The sequence below is a fragment of the Branchiostoma belcheri genome, unplaced genomic scaffold, assembly GCF_001625305.1.
Source record: "Branchiostoma belcheri isolate BF01 breed outbred unplaced genomic scaffold, Haploidv18h27 scaffold77, whole genome shotgun sequence".
In the NCBI taxonomy this organism is placed as follows: Eukaryota; Metazoa; Chordata; class Leptocardii; order Amphioxiformes; family Branchiostomatidae; genus Branchiostoma; species Branchiostoma belcheri.
Window position 1 is genome coordinate 352299 of NW_017804431.1, and position 14437 is coordinate 366735.

The 14437-nt window shown below is 38.8% G+C and overlaps 1 protein-coding gene across 1 annotated transcript in view; it reads right to left on the reverse strand.

The window, feature by feature from the left end:
* Nucleotides 1–719: 719 nt before the first annotated feature.
* LOC109485607 (cytoplasmic polyadenylation element-binding protein 1-like) overlaps nt 720–14437 on the reverse strand; it is a 17418-nt gene continuing 3700 nt past the window's right edge. The window contains exons 4-14 of the mRNA XM_019789293.1: nt 13853–14026; nt 12506–12769; nt 11813–11946; nt 10622–10844; nt 9700–9813; nt 8576–8665; nt 7674–7804; nt 6918–7116; nt 4754–4848; nt 3337–3518; nt 720–2722 (exon numbers count right to left, since the gene is read on the reverse strand). Of these exons, the coding sequence (XP_019644852.1) occupies nt 2704–2722; nt 3337–3518; nt 4754–4848; nt 6918–7116; nt 7674–7804; nt 8576–8665; nt 9700–9813; nt 10622–10844; nt 11813–11946; nt 12506–12769; nt 13853–14026 (1625 nt within the window). The 3' untranslated portion in view covers nt 720–2703. The remainder of the gene's footprint in view (nt 2723–3336; nt 3519–4753; nt 4849–6917; nt 7117–7673; nt 7805–8575; nt 8666–9699; nt 9814–10621; nt 10845–11812; nt 11947–12505; nt 12770–13852; nt 14027–14437) is intronic.

The window sequence follows — 14437 nt, forward strand, 5'->3', positions numbered from 1 at the left end:
TTGTTTGGCATGAATAAACTGTGGCATGAATAAACTGTGGTCATTATCCCTTCAAAAGAGATAAAAAATCTGGTAAACGATTAATAGGTATTTCAGAAACTGGTAAGCTATCAACTGACACCCCACTGGGATGTAGGTCAAACCACTGGGAGTGGACAATACCATATGTGCGGTTTGGCCAGAGGTTGAATATTCATCTAGAAGATCATTCACAGTTTTCTAAGCTTCTAAGGAGCAAGGATGTTGTATTTTTTGTTGCGGAGTATAATTTTGGAATACTAAAGGGTTAAGTCAATGTACTATGTAAAGAAAAGAATGAAAAAATATACTTTTTGTATTGTCAAAAAACTACATAGAGTGCCTTTAATGAGATTCAAACCGCCTTGATTATGCATGCAATTCAAACTATCGTAATGATAGCTGACGAATCATGATTTTAAGGAAAGTTATTAATTACAATTTTATTATTGATCTCAAACTACCTCACAGAGGTATAATTTTTCAATTTTTTATATTCTAATTATTCAATGTTAATGTTAATAATGTTAAGAATAGCAAGAAATTATTGTAATGATAGCTGACGAATTATGATTTTTTAAAAAGTTATTACAATTTTATTATTGATGTCAAACTATCTTACAGAGGTATAATTTTTCAATTTTTTATATCTATTCAACATTAACAATCTAAAGAATGACAAGAAGCAAGACGAAAAAAAGTGCATTAAAGCTGAACAACTTTTTTTTATTTTTCAATGCTTTTTGAACATTCATACAGTGCAGTCAAACAGCTTATAAAGCATGGAAACGCAGTGTCATCTCTCTATCCACCATTACCTCTCATTTCTTTAACACCGTTGTTTACTTCAACAGAACTTTGTTACTTAAATTCACCTCTTAAATGCTCAATAGTAAAAAATGCCAAAGCAGAGCACTCAGTTTTAAACTGGAACTTAAACATGAAGGCCAGTTCGTAGAACAAAAACTGTCACGCCCTTTGCTAATGTCAAAAAACAAGAACAGGGCAATGTTAAACATACTCTGCTCTGACTTTGTGCCAATTTTCTAAGATCTCTTTAAGCCATCCTTATTCAAAAACCTGGGCTTTTCTCCAAACTCTTCAATCTCAAATACTTATAATAAAGTCAACCTTAAAATGTCTTCCAGCTTTCTAAAACTACTTCTTGTCTTTAAGCACGTTTCCGCCGAATTGAACCAATCTACGCAAAATTTGTGTCACCTTCATGATATCTCTGGTCAAAGTTTCAAAAAGTTCACAGTCATACGTAACATTCATGCAAAGTTGTCCGAAGACACTCCAAGTCATAAGTCATATCCATAGCCGTTCCGATACCGAAATAATCTGTCCGCATATCACGTCAAAAACATCAAAAATATCCAAAAACTTAGAAATAAGCCTTACCAGCAACAATTCAAATATATACAAAAACAATATCATCATCTAATATCTTACTTAAATATTGCAAAAAATTGGAATTATTGCAGTAAGTAAATTAGGTGTTACGGTAAATCCAGTTTAAAACATCCATTTCTTTTTTAGCAGTGTTGTCGTAAACTTTTGCTTTCAAGAAATGATTAACCCTAAGTTTGAGTGAAAACTGAGCTCAGCTAAAATGTGACAAGCCTGAATTATTTTACCCACAAATCATGGCATCATTATTCATTGTTTTGTTTTTTACCTTGATCATCTAGTTTTCCCCTATTTAAAAACAATATGTGACCATGTTGTCTAAAATGTGTGACTTGCCTGCGAGATTGCAAAATGGATTCAAACAAAGTTCTTTAAAACAGCCTTTTAACTGTAAGAAGTCCACCTCTGTTGATGTAACATCAAGTTTAAAGCTTCTTATTATTCTAACGGCTCTGCCAAGCTATTGTTAGTGCTATGAAGTGCAACATAAAAACATCCTATGGGTGGTTTTCTTAGAGCCCTATTTTCAAGTTTCCAAAACGTTCCATGGCAAAACTGTAGCAGTTAATTTGAACAAATGACAGTTGAACTCTGAACTTTTGAAGAAGCACAAGTGTAAATCCTTTTTAACAGCAAATGTATAAAACTGGTGAAATATTTTTCACTAGGATACTGGTATGGTTGCAAAAATGAACTTAATATCATTCAACTGTAAAGATTTGAGCACATGTACCTTCAATCTCATCTATTATAACTTTTAAATCAACTCAAATATAATCTTTAACTTAAATTTACAACCAAAAAGAAAAAAAAATCTTCAACAAAATGACCATTTATTGCTTCTTCTATATAAAAGTCCACAATGCAACTATTTTACTAATGTCTAATTGTTCCTAGAGGCAGTATCAAAGTAATTTGCACCCACTACATTTGAAAGTATAATCATAATCATCATCTTTGGTAGATATAAAACCATCTTAAATAAATCATATGTGATCTTTCCAGGCTCTGCCTGATCAATAAATAATCATAGTTTGATCTTGAATATAAAGGCACTGCAACAAAGAATCATGCAGCAAACGAGCTGCTGACTTCACTCTTGATTTCCCTGATCTTGAAACTGTAGTGGGTGCCGGGACGAATCTGTTGCCGCCAAACGAGCAGCTGATGTCCCGGTGAGCAACAGGCACCAATCAGCTGCCAGAGGTCTTCTTGGACTGACCAATCAAGTGGCCTCTTCCAAATGCCCCTCAACTGCTACATGTTCATTGGTCAGTCGTCTGTGTCACGGCTGTGAGGAGAATAACATTTTCCATCAGACTAATAAAAAATACACAGCTTCTCATTTCTAACTTTATGATTGTATATTCTCTATACTGAAACTTTCTAAAATAGATGAATACCTCTATTTCAGCAATTTCAAACATACTCATAAAAAGTTATAATCATTACGAGCAAAACAACAAAAGATATTCAGTGCATAAAACCAACTTTTAAAAAGGATAGATCTTTTAACAAAAATTTGAAACTAGAGAAGTAACATTTGCAAAACAAGTGCATAATGTTTACCTTCGGACATGGTCTGCTCTGTTAATTCTTACTCAAACACATTCACACACGTGTACTACTAGTATATGGTGACAGGAGCAGAGCAGACCATGAAATTGCAACATTATGTAACCAAACACCAGTCACCATGGTGACAGACGTCAACAAATCATGTCATTGGCCAGGTCAGAGGTTAGTGTTTGGAACAGAAGAGGAAGAAACTGAGTAAAAACAATATATTTTCCTTCGGTAAACATAAAACGGAAAAAGGAAGACAGTTTTCAGAAAATTTTACTTTTGTAAAAAAACAATGGCTGCTGAGGTCTCACACCGAGGTTGTGCTGAACTTTGACCCACCTGCGGGACTTGTTGTTGCGCATGAGTGGCCGGTGGTGGCGCAGGGTGTCCAGCGAGTGGTGCCACTGCCAGCAGGAGCGGCAGTAGTAGCGGAAACACGACATCTCGCGGCAGAAGAACGGCCCTGGCTGGGAGTTGCAAGTGTTGCACAGGGAGTCCTCCAAATAAGGGTCCACCTGGACCTGTCAATCAACCCATCAAACAATTAATTATCAACCAATCAGACACAGGCTGGGAGTTGCAGGTGTTGCACAGGGAATCCTCCAAATAAGGGCCACCTGGACCTGTCAATCAATCCGTCAATCAATTAACCATCAACCAATCAGATACCTGGATTCTTAATTCTCACCTTTTAGATTTCAAAGATCTAAATTTGAGATTAAAACTATTTAAAGATTTAAATACGAGTACAACACTTATCAAAAGTTTCTAGAAATGTCTTCCATATGAATATAAGTTTACAAAGATGAATATGACACTCTAGAATGATCATATATAATCAGCTTAGCCTGCAAAGACAGCGTGAGAATAGGGGAAACTCCTACACAAAACTTCTATACATCTACAACTGCACTGCTAAGCTTAGGATCAATGGATGGCATTTCAGAACCTTGAAGTTTAGAGTGTGGTTTTGCTGTTTTTCTGTCAATATTTTGCCAAATTTTGGCATGAAAAAGTGGTTGAATAAAGGATTTTATTAGACCCAAAGGAAAATATTTGAATAAGAGTTCATTTCCAACAAAACACTTAACAGTTTGTAGAAATGTCTACCATACTCATAAATGTTTAAAAGATGAATATAAGAATTTGAATATATGATCAGATTAGCTTGCAAACACAACATGAAAGTAGGGGTTACTCCTACACAAAACTTCTTTTCTTCTACAACTGCACTGCTAAGCTTAGGATCAATGGATGGCATTTCAGCACCTTGAAGTTTAGAGTGTGGTTTTGCTGTTTTTTTGTCAATATTTTGCAAAAATTTTGGCATGAAAAATTGGTGGAATAAAGGATTTTATAAGGCCACACCAATTTAATCTCTTGGTTAACGGATTTGCCAGCTTCATTTTTTTTCTGATTTGCAAAAAAAAAGATCAGAATCAACTGCAGAATGCTCATATTTTGCCCTGAACAGTTGAAAACAGTCCTTTTCTTCCTAGCTGTCACAGTTATCCCATCTTTCAATGCAGTGGTATCATTAAAAGTTCAAAATTCATTGTTTAAATTTTGAACCAGCCTGGTGTGTTGACTTCATGGCTCCTACCGTACCATTTTGGGCCTACCATAATGGGATGCCTAGGCCTGTTTGTATTTTTTTTTCGCCCGCCCGCTCCATTATTTTTCTAGAAAAATCCGTTAACCAAGAAATTAAATTGGTGTGGCCTAAGGCCTACAGTACAAGTAGAAGGATTCTGACCTTTTTGGTGAACTTGGGAGTCTTGATCTCGATGAAAGCAGCCTGGACGGCCTTCATGTAGCTCTTGTGGTTCCCAAAGGTCACTCTGCCCGACCCTGAAAAACATGACAAGTTATTCATTCATTTATAGAGATTCACCACACATGGTGGAAGGATAATAAATGACATCAGAGGTGACTCAGGTTTTCAAGATGTGAACTGAGACCATACTGTTAGGGTTGAACCACTCACACGAGGATGGACCCTACTGTTTTCGATAAGTGTGGTGGGATCTTTAACGCGCTCAAGGTGTGGCTCTCTTCAAACACAGCATCTTACCTTTACATCCCATCCAAAAGGATGTCCCTAACCAAAGCTAGGTACTCATTTTTACCTGAATCAAATAAGTGTCTGCCACAAGGGGACAACACTTAGGCCTGCCAGAGATTCAAACCCAGAACCTTTACACCTTTAAAAATGAGTTGGATTTACTACTGAACAGACCGACAAAACACTTCCACTTCTCTCATGGCCAAAGACACTCCGCTGTTCATCTCACAAGGCTCCGTCTTAATTTCAGTCAGTTTAACTACCATCTATTTCAACATTATTGTATTACTACAGCAGAGTTCGAAATACAAAGGTGCAATGTGCAAATTGCATGTAATTTTCAAGATTTGCACCTAAAAATATTTTGAATGTGCAATTTTGCACCTGGACAATACCGATATATCATGTTTGCACTGCGTATCTCCGAAGTTTCTTGCTGTGTCGGCATCGCGCTGGGCGCATGGCAGCCATATTGTTTTCTTTACTGAACATCCTGGGAACAAGCTGCTCTCGTCCCCAGGTGAAGACGCGAAGGCATTACGTAATGATTTACCTAATATGGCAAGACGCGAAGGCCTACGTAGCTGAATTACCAAATATGGTGAGACCCACGAAACTTGTTGCCCGATGTGGTACGAAGTCCTTCGGCAGAGTAATTTCGGCTTTTTCGTCCAATTTTCGGTAAAATTCGGTGAAAAACAGAGTTTTCGGATTTCCCAGCATTCAGTGCTACCCAGGAAATTTGTAAAGCATGAAGAAGGGCCCATGAAGAAGGGGTCGATTTTCAAGTTCTTTTCACGGGCCCAGCCGGCATCAGAGGCTGGTGCAGCCGGTGGCAGTGGACCAGAGGCTGGTGCAGCCGGGGGCGGTGGATCGGGAGATGCCACCGGGTCCACCGTCTCCGAGGATCCCGCGGCCGATGTTGACGACGCGCCCCCAGAGGAGGGGGAGGGGAGCGCCAAGAAGCAAAAATTAACCGGACGTTATTTTTTTCTAAGCAGTATTTTTTTCCTTATATCGTGCACGATATTCAAGGTAAATATGCAAAATAAATGTGCTCGCATACTGTTGGTAAATTTTTTTTATGATGAGTGAGAGGGCCGGGGGTCACTAGCGGCGTCCTTTGAAGCTAATGCCGACAAATTTATTTTGTGGTCTTTTTTTTATAAACACAGATGATACTTGCATTGTTCATGTTTTGTTTGGTTCCTTCTTTTTAATGTATACTAAAACTTCTATATGCAGTGGCAGGCTAAGAAGGTTGATACACAGTAAAACAGTTCCAAACCTAAAGATGCAAGGCTAAATATAATTTTGCACATAAATTTTTCAAATTGCACCTAAAAATTTTGCCAATGTGCAATTTTGCACGTACCTGAAAAAAAGGATTTCGAACCCTGTACAGTACATGTAAATGTGGCTATCATAGTGAAACAACTGAGCACTTCTTTCTACATTGTAAACTTTATTCTAGTCAAAGAAGTACACTGTTATCATCTCTCTCCAACATAGTAGAGCTACAGCACCTCAATGACAGTTCCCTATGTTCCTTACTACTTTGAGGGTCCACATCACTCTCACACCTACAAAACTGTCATGTTTTTGATGTAGTCCAAAACTTCATTTACTGTACGGGTAGATTCTCGTAATTGATAAACCACCAACTTGTGACTTGTTTGTATTTATCTTGTATGCATGTATCTTGTCAATGTGTTTTACACTCCTTGTATGTTTTTGAGTATGAAGGTTTCATATATTTGCCTCATACTCAATAAATATATGTGAATAAATAAACCTTTAGATTCTGATTCAACAACCCTAACCACAAGACCATCTTGCAAAGAAAGTCTCTCACCAATAGGATACTTGTGTTTGTCTGTATCAATCCCAGCGTAGACCACTCCTCCGAACAGGTCATTCATGATGTTGGCGAGTCCCTCGGCGTTCAGCATCCCGTGCAGCGCCCCAACAAACACGGTTTTCCCAGGGTCCAGTCGCTGGGACGGACAGCGTACGTAGTTACTGTCCGATGTCACCCACGGTATGATCTGTACCTGTTCGTTAACAAGCAAAGAACAGTTATTTAGGAATTTCTTCAAATTCTTTTTAGAAATAAAATGAAGCCACAAGGCCACACCAATTTAATTTGTTGTTTCTCTGGATTTGCCCTGTCCATTTTTTTCTGATTTGCAAAAAAAAAAAAGACATTTTTTTCGTTGTTCTAATTTAAATCAACTGCAAAATGCTCAATGAAAGACATATTTTGGCCCCAACGGTTGAAGAAAGTCCTTTTCTTCCTAGTTGTTAAAGTTTTCCAATGTAACAATGCAACTTTGTTTCACTAAACCAGCCTGGTATGTTGACTTCAGCCTTACTATAAATACAAAAATGATGGTTTACTAGAAAAGAAAAAAACTCAATTCCTCAAAATTTGCACCCCAAAATGCAGAAAGTGGTGTTTGAGAGCATTACGAATGTCAAAAAAGTCCCTCTAAAAAGCTCGGGCACCACACATCTTTGCTGTACATAGCATACAATAAAAAAATGGACAACCAACAAAAAAATCCTACCTAAAAGCCTGCACCAAAAATAGATCGAAAAGAACACTGACCTCCTTGCATCGCATACGCCTGGATGAGATCTTGTAAAAGTACTCCCCTCCATGGCTGAAGTCATGAGTGCAGGCTTGGAGCAGGGCCTTCACCGCCTTGTCTGACTCGAACAGCACGTACACGTAACCTGCTGGGGAGGGGCAAAGGCCAGGATAGGACTCAGGGTTGGACAACAACTAGTCACAGCTTCAACTTTAGGTGACACAGTAAGTGCTGTGTACCGGTTTGCATCAGAATTTTGCCAACATTGCATCAGAATTTTGCCAACGTTGCATCAGAATTTTGCCAACATTGCATCAGAATTTTGCCAACGTTGCATCAGAATTTTGCAAACGTTGCATCAGAATTTTGCCAACGTTGCATCAGAATTTTGCTAATGTTGCATCAGAATTTTGCAAACGTTGCATCAGAATTTTGCCAATGTTGCATCAGAATTTTGCTAACGTTGCATCAGAATTTTGCTAACGTTGCATCAGAATTTTGCTAATGTTGCATCAGAATTTTGCAAATGTTGCATCAGAATTTTGCAAACGTTGCATCAGAATTTTGCAAACGTGGCATCAGAATTTTGCCAATGTTGCATCAGAATTTTGCCAACATTGCATCAGAATTTTGCAAATGTTGCATCAGAATTTGGCCAACATTGCATCAGAATTTTGCCAACATTGCATCAGAATTTTGCCAGTTGTAGATAATATTTTTTTCCTGACACAACAATAAAAATCTATAGACAGGATGTCATCATAAAATATGCAAACAAAACCTAGACAAGATATTCTGCCACAGTGCTATGCAAAATACCTTACGGGCTTCGCGCAGGTGCAGTACAATTTCTGCTAAATGTGCTAGTTTGACCACAACTTTAGGTAATACATTAAAAGAATAATTTTGTAATCGTCACCTTTTGGCGGGTAGCGCGGGTGTTTGTTGTCCTTTCCAGGCCACTCCACTTTGATTGGTCCAAACGGTTTAAAGGCAGCCTGGAGTCCAACTAGGAGGAAAGAAACATCCAGAGTAACATTAACAAAGTTGCTAGGAACTGACACCACAACTAATTTGTAAGATCATTCCTCCCTATAAGTAAAGTTAACAATAACACTTGTAAGGATGACTCAACTGTCAAGTGGTTTAAAGGCAGTTTTGGGTCCTCTTCACACCAATTTAATTTGTTTTTTCTTGAATTTTTACAGAAATAATATGAAGCGACGGGGCGAAAAAAACAAACAGGCCAAGGCACCCCATGTTAGCCAGAAATGTTACGATATGAGCCATGAAGTCAACATACCAGGCTGGTTTATAATTAAAACAATAGATTTTGAACAAAGTTGCATTGTTACATTGAAAAACTATGAAGAAAAGGACTTTCTTCAACCATTGGGGCCAAAATATGTCTTTCTTTGAGCATTTTTCAGTTGATTCAGAACCTAAATTCTTTTCTTTTTTTTTTGCAAATGAAAAAAAATGGACAGGGCGAATCCGAGAAACAACAAATCAAATTGGTGTGGCCTTACATTCAAGTAAAACAACACAACTACAGATTTTGGTTTAACATTTTCTGGAAACTATTCCATAGTGTTATGAAATTATACAGGTATTGTCCAAGGTGCTGAAAAGCATTCCAACAGAACATTTTGTCCAAACAAACTCAGAACCTCGTTGAAGAGGTTCATCAGTCACATAGAATTCACAGTTAGTAGAAATTCTTCGATCAGTGACTGTATTTTGTAAGGTAAATCACGTACCTCCAAATTTTTGGTGTCGACTACTCTGCAAGGAGGCGGGGGAGGCCAGAAGATCCACACAAGTCTCGACCTAGTCTCGTGTTCTCGCGAGACTAGGTCACTTCGTGATCAAGGTGTACAGTCGACACCGAAAATTTGGAGGTACGTGATTTACCTTACAAAAATACAGTCACTGATCGAAGAATTTCTACTAACTGTTAAAACTCAGAACCAATGTCAATATGATAAGAATTGCCTATCAATCATGTGTAAAACCCAGTAGAAAAGTCTTTGTGTGACTAACCTTCAGTGATATCCCAGGGAACTCCCCCTAAGAAGACCTTAGGAGAGTAGATGGGACACTTGTGCTGTCTCACAGGGAGCTGGCCACTCCAGGTACAGGTCGGCTCACACATAGCTGTGGAGAAGTTGTTTTAAGTTAAAACTTTTGGTCCAACACAAAAATTCTGTCACCTAGAGCTTTCTACCAGCCACTCTGGCCTTCCTCAGTAGACTGACTCAGTGATGATTGTCACGTGGCTTCTTTGACCCAGTGATGACGTCACACTTCAAAGAAGCCACGTGACAAGCTTCACTGAGTCAGTCTACTGAGGAAGACCAGAGTGGCTGGTTGACAGCTCTAGGTGAGACAACTTTTTTTGTGTTGGACTAAAAGTTTTAACTTTAAACATGTAACTTACCCACAAAGATGAACTTTCATGATCATAGTAGAACAACAAAGTTTTACGGTCTCACAACAAAATATGGCTAAGTAAAGAAGCTCTTTTTTTCCACAACCAAAGTGTTTTATTCAGCCGACGTTTTGGTGACTATCTGTCACCTTCCTCAGGGCAATTCTGACTGGTTCACATTGCACTGCATCACAGGTGTTGCTGCTATAGATGCATTCCCAAACGTACTGCAGTGCAATGTGAACCAGTTAGAACTGCCCTGAGGAAGGTGACAGACAGTCACTGAAACGTCAAACACTTGGTTGTGTAACTCAATGACTTAATACCATCTGATGAAACTATTTACAGATATCACACACTATGTACAAACAACGTTTTTAAGTCTCTCACAAAAACTGTTGAGGGTAACAAGCTGCTTCAAGAGCTGTAAATATTGAAATATTTTCATTGTTTTTTGTTTGGCAACTCCTTCAAATTTGCATCATATTTGAGGTTTTCTTAGTAATACATGAAGTGAGGATGGTTTTTTCTCACCAGCAGCGTTGCGATACATCCTGGCATCTCGTTCGATCCTGAACGGATCGTTGAACCAGTTGGCGCCGGCCCAGCGCCGGTCCGACAGGAGACTGGCCCCGGAGGGCACACCGATCGGACTGTCAAGGTCGTTGGAGGGCAACTGGTTGCCATAGAAACTGATGTGTGGGTCAAAATGGCGTCGCATGGGACTGCGAGGGTTAGAATCCAGGCTCAGACCTCCCTACAAGAAAAAAAATGTAATTCACTTTATGATCACGGTAGCAAAATTTCACGGTCTGAGAAAAATAGACATGTTCACAGAACTATATATTTACGGTGGTGACAGGTGCAGGAAAAAAAAGTCCAGGAATTATTTGTTAATGATAATGGTAATGATAAGTTCACGGTATAGAAGTGACAGTGAATACAGTAAACATAAGAGTACAGTGAAAAAAATCAGGAATTACAGTATCAACATGAAAAAAACACACAAACACAGAACTTGAACGAAAAATGAAGCTTTCTAGAGGGAAACATCAGTTTTAGAAAAAAGCATATTTGCAGGCAAATGCAGTATGTTTCCCTCTTGCATTTTCGTCACCTTTTGTTCCCACTCAAGACACAATCTCTAACAAGTTATTAAAACTTTCCTCAAGTTGACGAATTTCAGTACAGCTTACAAAAGTGACCTATTAAATTGATCAATCACTACTGTACAACTTTTATAAACATCCTATCAAATTGACCAATCATTTAACAGCTTACAAAAGCTACATATCAAATTCACCAATCACAGTACCCCTTACAAATGCATCCTGACACAAATTGACCAATCACAGGACAGCTACCATAATCAACCTAGAAAACTGACCAATCACATGACAGGTTTCATACGCAACCTATGAAATTGATCAATCACAGTACACCTTACAAAAGCAACATATCAAATTGACCTATCACAGGACACCTTACAAAGGCAACTTATCAAATTGACCTATCACAAGACACCTTACAAAAGCAACATATCAAATTGACCAATCACAGTACAGCTAACATAACCATCCTATCAAATTGACCAAATCACAGAACAGGTTACAAAAGCAACAAATCAAATTGACCTATTACAGTAAGCTAACAAAAGCATCTCATCAAACCAACCAATCAAAGAACAGCTTGCAAAAGCAACTGACTGTTGCCATGGACACGTACCACAAGTGAGGAGAGAGTGTCCTCAGGTGACATTGACCCTGTGCTGCTGCTGACGCCGCTCGTGTCCGAGTCACTGGGGCTCGGGGAGCGCGAGTTACCATGGCGATCGTACATGTGGTTGAATCCGCCTCCTCCTGAAGAAAAGCAGCAAAATGAGCTTTAATTGTGAGGACAAAAAAGTAAGAACTCCATACAACACACACATTTTCTCTAAATCCTGCACAGAATCAAACTTTGCTTGACCAAAAACAAGTGTCTAGCAGTATTATAAAGGCTACACCAATTTAAATTGTTGGTTCTCAGATTCACCTCTTCATTTTTTTCTGATTTGAAAAAAAAAAAAAAAAGATTCTGGTTCTGAATCAACTAAAAATGCTCATATGTTTCCCCCAACAGTCAAGGAAAGTCCCTTTCTTCCTAGTTCCTACAGTTTTCCCATCTATCAAGGCAGTGGTTTGATTAAAAGTTCAAAATTCATTGTTTATATATCAACCCAGCCTTTTGTGTTGACCTTATAGCTCCTATCATAGCATTTTGGGCTATAGTAGGATGCATATATATATATATATATATATATATAGACCTGTTTTTTTTTGCTCTGTCGCTTCACATTTTTTCCAAAAAAAATCTGAGAACCAACAAATTAAATTGGTATAGCCTTACAAACAAAGGTTTGTAGCCTTGAAAACTTACCAAACACAGGTTCGTAGCTGCCCCTGTCCATCTGACTGTAACTGTAGGAGCTCCTGTCCAGAGGGTTGTGGTACAGGTTCTGTTCCGTCCTGCCGTCCACGTAACCACCGCGGTCCCCGTGAGGCAGTCCATACGGCGGGGGGAACGGTGCGTCGCGCTCCTGGTTCTGTCGGTAGTTCCGGCGCCGATCGTACGCGGTCGTGAAGTAGGACGCCGGCTGGCTCTGCAGGGGGTCTGGTCCAGATGAGTGAACAAAGTCCAGTCCTACGGAAAGTCAAACCAACCATTTGAAATAGGCACAAAGCACTGTGCAGAAAAAGGGCTGGAAAATTCATTGGAATAGCTGCCTTGGTGCACCTTACCTTAAGATTAAAAAAAAATTGGATGCAAACATAAAACAAGCTAATTACAGATCTCTCTTACGACTGTATAATCTGAAGATGAAATCTCATAGCTAACTTTTAACTGAATTCTAAAGAAGCATGAACATTAAACTTTAAAGTTCCATCATTTTTTCTGAAAGTTAATTGTCAAGAATATACCGTATACTACTCTGCTTATCATAGGTTTACCAGATAAACATTACATGCATCCATGTGTATTTGCAGTATTTTGAACCCTGAAAAAATAATTCTAATAAAAAAAAGCAAGAAGCACTATGTTTTTATACATCTCTAGTACTATATGTTTAAAGTTAAAATTTAAGATCCAGCACAAAGAAGTTCTCTCACCTAGAGCTTTCAAACAGTCACTCTGGTCTTCCTCAGTAGACTGACCCAGATACCTTTGACCCAGTGTTGACGTCACACTTCAAAGAAGCCACGTGACAAGCTTCACTGGGCCAGTCTACTGAGGAAGACCAGAGTGACTGGTCGAAAGCTCTAGGTGAGAGAACTTTTTTGTGTTAGATAAAAATTTCTAACTTTAAACAATCATCAGGGCTCGAAATACTGGGTGCATGTGCACCTTAGTGCACCCAAAATTGGAGCTGTGCACCCAATTTTTTTCTGTGGGTGCACCAGTTCACCCAAATATTTGTACTTATCAAATGTATAATAGTATGCAGGATATTCTTGGAATCTAAGGGTCAGAAAAATAATGAAAATTTTGTTGTAGTACTTGTTTTTAAAAGATTCTGAAGTTAGCTCCCATTTAAGATTCAAGCTCAGAAGAGGAGCAGTAAGATTTGTAATTAAATTTTGTTTTATATGGTGCACCCAAATTTTTTTTGTGCACCTAATTTTTTCCCAAAAATGAATTTCGAGCCCTGATCATGAAATTACCAAGTTACAGATGAACTTTCATGATAGTCACTGGTACTAGCTATAACCTGATGTTTAGCCTCACCTCTAGTGTAACTGTCATGGTGAGTAGCCTGCTTACCGATGGTGGGGTTACACGGCATGCTCGCAACAAGGCGGTCGATTATCGACATGGGAGTCATCACCGACGACGGGACCTGCAAAGCATCCTGGGTAGGAGGCAGGGCGACCGCCATTCCGCCAAAGGGCTGGAACTCCACTAAAAAAAATAACAATGGTCAGATCAAGTTTGAATGGCTAGACAGGCCCGAAATTAACTTTTCCTCCTGTCTCAAAAATAATTTCCATTGTACCAAAATGAGGATGAACTGTCCCAACCTGTTTTTGGGAAGTATGTATGACAACAATTTGAAGTCAACTTTATTTTGCTAATGTTCACTCCCAGGCGAACTATAATTGTGGTGTATACAGGAAATTGTGTGCCTGATAAACACAAGATTAGGGCTTATATTCTGATATTGATTATTTTTCTATTGACCAATTAAAGAAAAGATTTTGATTTTGGGAATAATTTCAACAGGAGAGAGAGAGAGAGAGGGAGAGAGAGGGAGAGAGAGGGAGAGAGAGGAGGAGAGAGGAGGAGAGAGGAGGAGAGAGAGGAGAGAGGAGA